General features: G+C 39.4%; 1 protein-coding gene and 1 long non-coding RNA gene across 4 annotated transcripts in view; one reads left to right on the plus strand and one right to left on the minus strand.

The window, feature by feature from the left end:
• Positions 1-6303, plus strand: part of KDELC1 (KDEL (Lys-Asp-Glu-Leu) containing 1) — a 12183-nt gene that overhangs the window by 2666 nt on the left and 3214 nt on the right. For 2 of the 3 annotated variants that reach the window (XM_005858179.2, XM_014528294.1), the window contains exons 3-8: positions 1006-1211; positions 1384-1461; positions 1989-2161; positions 2284-2521; positions 4266-4475; positions 6089-6178. In XM_005858179.2, the coding sequence (XP_005858241.1) occupies positions 1006-1211; positions 1384-1461; positions 1989-2161; positions 2284-2521; positions 4266-4475; positions 6089-6178 (995 nt within the window). Of the gene's footprint in view, positions 1-1005; positions 1212-1383; positions 1462-1988; positions 2162-2283; positions 2522-4265; positions 4481-6088; positions 6179-6303 lie in introns of all 3 variants that reach the window. The other variant, XR_001359405.1, reaches the window with a different exon arrangement.
• The window catches only part of LOC106723701, a 13367-nt gene continuing 11657 nt past the window's right edge, over positions 4594-6303 (minus strand). The window contains exon 3 of the long non-coding RNA XR_001359412.1: positions 4594-4606. This is a non-coding gene — a long non-coding RNA (uncharacterized LOC106723701). The remainder of the gene's footprint in view (positions 4607-6303) is intronic.

Raw genomic sequence — 6303 nt, forward strand, 5'->3', positions numbered from 1 at the left:
AGCTGCATTACCTAGAGCCATATCTTTCCATATCAATGGAGATAGTACCCTAACACAGTGGAAAAGCAGTGTATATACAGAGACACAAATTTTTCTTGTTCCCCACCTCCAATAAAGGCAAATGTTTTAAAAATATTTCCCACATTACACCAGGACCACATGGTACAATATAAACCTTAAAAAATATTCCATTGTTGACTACTGCCTGGGTCAGGTGGGAATCTGAAAATTATAGAAAGGAATGACAGTAAAATCTCAATTCAGATTCTGCTATATTTTGTTAGTATTATTTCTATAAACATATAATTAATTAATTACAATATGAATGAACTTTTTTTTTTCATAAAGGAGAGAGAGAATCATTGATCTGCTGCCTCCAGCACGTCCCCTACTGGGTACTGAGCCTGCAACTGAGCCTGAATGGGAATCAAACTATGACCTCCTGGTTCATAGATGCTCAACCACTTACCCACACCAGCTGGGCTGAATGAACTGTTTTGAAGATTGCTCTTGTTTTTGTATAATTCTTAAAACAAACAAACATAGTAATGGTTCTTTGTTTACTTATATTGTTATTGATGATGATTTACTCATTGAGGAAAACACCTTAGACACTTTAAAAAACTGTTTTTTATAAGAGATCATTGAAATATTAATTTTATATCACTTTTGTCTTTCATCAAAAAAGACATACTCCTTTAATATATTTTTATAAATGTTTGCTTATTTTTTAAGTACACAAAACATAAAAAATAATGGACTATAATAGCCACTGTGAGCAAAAATTAGTTGCTATTGGCTTTCTTTAGAACTCGTGCGAAACAGGCCTGACTGTGAAAATATCACGACCTTACTGTGAAGAGCTGTCAGAACAGAAGACAAAATACCCTTCCTAATAACCTCGGCAAAATCTGTGAAGTCGATTGTGGATAATGGATATTGGTTACATGTTTCAAATGCTGAGTGAAATTATTACTGTATAATATGTTGCTTGTGTGTAATTAGGGCCGGTTTACCATGAGAATTGTGATTGTCCTTTGGAAGATAGCGCAGCCTGGCTACAGGAGATGAACTGCCCAGAAACCATCGCTCAGATTCAGAGAGATCTGGTGCATTTCCCTACTGTTGATCCAGAAAAGATTGCAGAAGAAATCCCAAAGAGATTTGGACAAAGGCAGAGCTTGTGTCACTATACCGTGAAGGATAACAAGGTACAATTTGTGCTTGAGGTTTGCTTGTCTGTCTTAGTGATTTTTTATTTTGACCATTTGGCTACAACTAGCTTTACTAAAAATCATCTGAGGATCATTCTGATAACCTTTATCTCAGTGAAGCCTGCCAATACTTTTAGACTAATGTAATAAACATTCAATTACCTTTCAGGTTTATATCAAGACTCATGGTGAACATGTAGGTTTTAGAATTTTCATGGATGCCATACTACTTTCTTTGACTAGAAAAGTAAGTATTTCTTTTATATAAAATATACATTTTTTTCTCAATATACAGTCAGCCCTCTAATTAAGCCCAGGTTTTAAAATATAATTTTTCAAACTAAAAATAATAATCATATCAGAGGTGTCCTATATGGGCCTTATTCTAATACTATTCTGAAGCTTTATGTCTTGTGGGGTGCCTGTGTTAATTTCCTAGGGCTGCTGTAATAAACTACTACAAACTGGGTGGCCTTAAACAACAGAAATTTATTCTTTCACAGTTCTGGAGACTAGACGTCCAAAATCAAGGTGCCAGCAGGGCTGTGCTTCCTCTGAAACCCACAGAGGAGAACCCTTCTCGGCTCTTCCTGACTTCTGGCGGTGCCCAGCAATGCTTGGCATTCCTTGGTTTGCAGCTGCATCGCTCTAGTCTCTGTCCTCACAAGCCATTGTCCCTGTATGTCCTCACCTCTTTTTACAAGGACACACATTGATCAATAGAAGGCATTATACAGTGCCAGACGTGTTAGTAAGCTCTTTTCTTTGTCCTAGGTGAGGATGCCTGATGTGGAGTTTTTTGTTAATTTGGGAGATTGGCCTTTGGAGAAAAAGAAATCCAGTCCACACATTCATCCGATCTTTTCCTGGTGTGGCTCCACAGATTCCAGGGATATCGTGATGCCCACCTACGACCTGACGGACTCTGTTCTAGAAACCATGGGCCGGTGAGAGACGGGTCACACGTGACCCAGAGCCTTGGTTTTTCCCCCCTTGGTGAGTTCTTTCCCAACAACCTTTGTGATGTGATGGTTTGGAGGGCAAATGTGTTGTACTTTCTGTCTTCCAGAGTAAGTCTGGATATGATGTCTGTGCAAGCTAACACGGGTCCTCCCTGGGAAAGCAAAAACTCCACAGCTGTCTGGAGAGGCCGAGACAGCCGAAAAGAGAGACTTGAGCTGGTTAAACTCAGCAGAAAACACCCAGAGCTCATAGATGCTGCCTTCACCAACTTTTTCTTCTTTAAACACGATGAAAGCCTCTATGGTCCCATTGTGAAACACATTTCATTTTTTGATTTCTTCAAGGTATGGCCTCATCTGTGACCAATCCTTTTTTGTTTTTCCAAATACAGTTGACCCTTGAACGACATGGGGTTGAACGGCACAGACCCATTTACAGGCTGGTTTTTCTCAATATACAGTCAGCCCTCTATTTCTCCAGCTTTTGAATCCATGGATCCAGTCAACTGCAGATCAAAAACAGTATTTTTATGTGAGGGTGGGAATCCGCAGATGCGGATGGCCGGCTACGTGCATTGATCTTTGCCATTTTATATAAGGAACTTGATCACCTGTGGATTTTGGTATCTGTGGGGGTCCTGGAACCAATCCTCCATGGATACAAAGGGACAACTGTTTGGGGGGAATCAAAAGTTAGAGAAAAAAAAAGAAGAAGAAGGAAAAAGAAGAAGTTATATGCATGATTTTGACAGTGCTGGAGTTGGGGGGGGAGTCCGTGTCCCTAAACCCCATGTTGTTCAAGGGAATACTGTATCTTCATTTCGGGGAGAGAAATTGAGGCCTATAACTTACAGGGACGGGAGAGATGAGCATTAAACTCAGTGACTCTCAGGGCATGAGACCCCAGGGACTGGTTCGGCAGCCTGGGTCTGTACTCAGTACCCAGCCCTGACATTAAATATATATTAGGGAGCTTGGGGCCCGGGGAGAGCTATAATTTTTCACCCCAGTTGACCCCCAAGATAATACATTTCAGCTCAAAAATCTTTTTTTATTAATAGATACATGTAAGTGGTTTTACAAATACTTCTTCCCAGAGCCATAGCTTGACAACAGACTAAAGAAGATGTAAACCAGGTGTCTCTTAATAGGCCTCTGGTGGGGAAATGACTTGAAATCCATCCAAATGGTCTGCGTGGGAATTCTTTCTGTAACTAGAAGGTGTACTGCTCATGTTTCCCAGGGAGTGATCCTTTTTCCAGCAACTCCACTTCTCACGCAGTAGGACACTGCCCTGTTCTCTAGACCAATGAGTTGTTTTTGAAGTCCCATGTGGTGGTGAGAAAGGTGGGTAAGACAAGTGATTAGTGAGCTCTGTCTCTGCTGTATATGGCCAAGTTTGTTTTTTGTTGTTGATGGGTCACATGGCAGCAGGTAGACCTAAAGAATTCCCTAAGTTGAGTTGTCATTGTTTCCATACGCATATCATAGAGATTTTTGAAATATGGTTAAAACCAAAGAGAGCTAATACCAGCCATCCATCCTCAGGGTATTCTGTCATGCCTTTGCTTTATTCCTATCTACTGAATTTGCTAGAGCTAAAGACTATTGATTAACACAATGCTATGAATATTTTTATTCAGAGATGTACTTGCCTCAGAGCTTGTTAATTTCCTTAAGACTTGTGTGTGGCCACCTAATGTTTAAAAGGTATGGTTAACATGGTATAGAATGTGCCATCAGCAGGTGCTCACATGAGATTAATTAAGTAATAGGGAAATTACAGTCACCATAAATCAATCTTTCTTTAGGTTGTAGCCTGAGGACAACAGTTATTTATTATTTTATTGGCTGCTTCAACATTAGACTTGTGGTCTGTGAAACTTAGGAGAGCATCAAAATAAGCCTTCAACTCTAGATCAGCACGTTATATAATAGCAGTTACTACATGGTGAAAGCAGTGGGCAAAATCTGGCCAGTTTATATCTGAAGACAGTGAGGCTCTTTGTGTGGAAAGGGGAGGAGAATAATGAGAATAGAAAAAAAGGAAATGTAATAGAGGTTCTTACGTTTTACTGCTGTTTCACAGCACAAGTATCAAATAAACGTTGATGGCACTGTCGCAGCATATCGCCTGCCATATCTTCTAGTCGGCGACAGTGTTGTGCTGAAGCAGGACTCCATCTACTATGAACACTTTTACAATGAGCTGCAGCCCTGGAAACATTACATTCCTGTTAAAAGCAACCTGAGCGATCTTTTAGAAAAACTTAACTGGGCAAAAGATCACGATGAAGAGGTAAGGTCAGTCTCCTTGTACCCCAATATCATAGCCTCCTTTATTTATTTTTAAAATATATTTTTATTGATTTCAGAGAGGGAGAGAGAGATAGAAACATCAGTGATGAGAGAGAATCATTGATTGGCTGCCTCCTGCAAGCCCCGCAATGGGGATCGAGCCCGCAACCCGGGCATATGCCCTGACTGGAAATCGAACTGTGACCTCCTGGTTCATAGGTCAATGCTCAACCACTGAGCCATGCTGGCCAGGCTCATAGCTTCATTTTAAATGTCTGCTCAGTCGGCTCAGAATAGACCTTTACCTATAAATAGGAAGTCCCATGGGTAACCCAGTTCCATTCAGGATGAACACAGGTATTGTGGCTTGGTTTAACTGTCTAGTCTGCACATGAAACAAAAAGCTAAACCTTGGCTTTGACTATGCTTTCTCTTTTAGTCAAGTTGATCTGAGCCTCTAGCACTCCCTCACTTCTGCTAGGAACATAAGAAAGCTAGCCTGATAGAGGGAAAACTAACTGTGCTATGGATTAAAATGAGGGATTGGAGGATGTGGAGAAAAAGGAACCCTAGTACACTGCTGGTGGAAATGCAGGCTGGTGCAGCCATTATGGAAAACAGTACGGAGTTTCCTCAAAAAATTAAATATGGAACTGCCATTTGACCCAGTGAACCTACTTCTAAAAATATATCCTAAGAAACCCGAAACACCAAATCATAAAGAATGTATGCACCCCTATGTTCATAGTAACACAATTTACAATAGCTAAGATCTGGAAACAGCCCAAGTGCCCATTAGTAGATGAGTGGATAAAAAAGCTATGGTACATTTACACCATGGAATACTATGCACCAGTAAAAAAGAAGAATCTCTTACCCTTTGAGACAGCATGGAGGGACCTGGAGAGTATCATGCTAAGTGAAATAAGTTAGTCAGAGAAAGACAAGTATCATATGATTTCACGCATATATGGAATCTAATTAACAAAATAAACTGATGAACGGAGTGGATCCAGAGACATGAAAGCATAGAACAGAGTGTAGAATCTCAGAGGGAAGGAAGGGAAGTGTGAGTGGGTGGAAGGTAATCAACCAAAGACCTTGTATGCATAACCCATGGATGCAGTTAGTGGGGTGGGAAGGCCTGGGGCAGGAAGGGGGGTTGGGTGTGGGCCGGAGTGGGTCAATCGGAGGAAAAAGAGGACATATGTAATACTTTCAACAATAAAGATTTTTTTTAAATAAAATCAAGCTTAAAAAATTAGGGATTGCATGAAATAAACTTTGAAATCATTTCTGAAAAATTATAAGGTAGCGCATTAAGCTTAATCCTACATTTACTTTACAAAGTCATTATTACTTCATTTAATGTATACCCTTTCTCTCCAAGAGAGACTTAATTCTAGAAGGTTTAATATGACTTCTCAAACTCTCAAGTCTTAAAAACCTCCTTTTAATTAAAACAAACATACTCTGTTAACTGTTCCCTGTACCAGGAAAGACTAACCCCAAAGATATTTTTCCCACTAAAATGTACTCTGAAGATCAGTTTTCCTATGTCTGCATGGGGAAAAAATGTTTCATGAAAGGATTTTTTTGTTGTTGGTCCCGTAGGCAAAGAAGATAGCAAAAACAGGACAAGAATTTGCAAGAAATAATCTCATGGGTGATGACATATTCTGTTATTACTTTAAACTTTTCCAGGTCAGTATTTTCTAAGAAAATGACATCTAACTTGTAATTGATCATATTAGTAGTTAAGTGAAATAATATTATGTGTATTACTTATATAATATATGTATATATATATATGTTAATATTTATATAAA

This window comes from Myotis brandtii, unplaced genomic scaffold (assembly GCF_000412655.1).
Source record: "Myotis brandtii unplaced genomic scaffold, ASM41265v1 scaffold116, whole genome shotgun sequence".
NCBI lineage: Eukaryota > Metazoa > Chordata > Mammalia > Chiroptera > Vespertilionidae > Myotis > Myotis brandtii.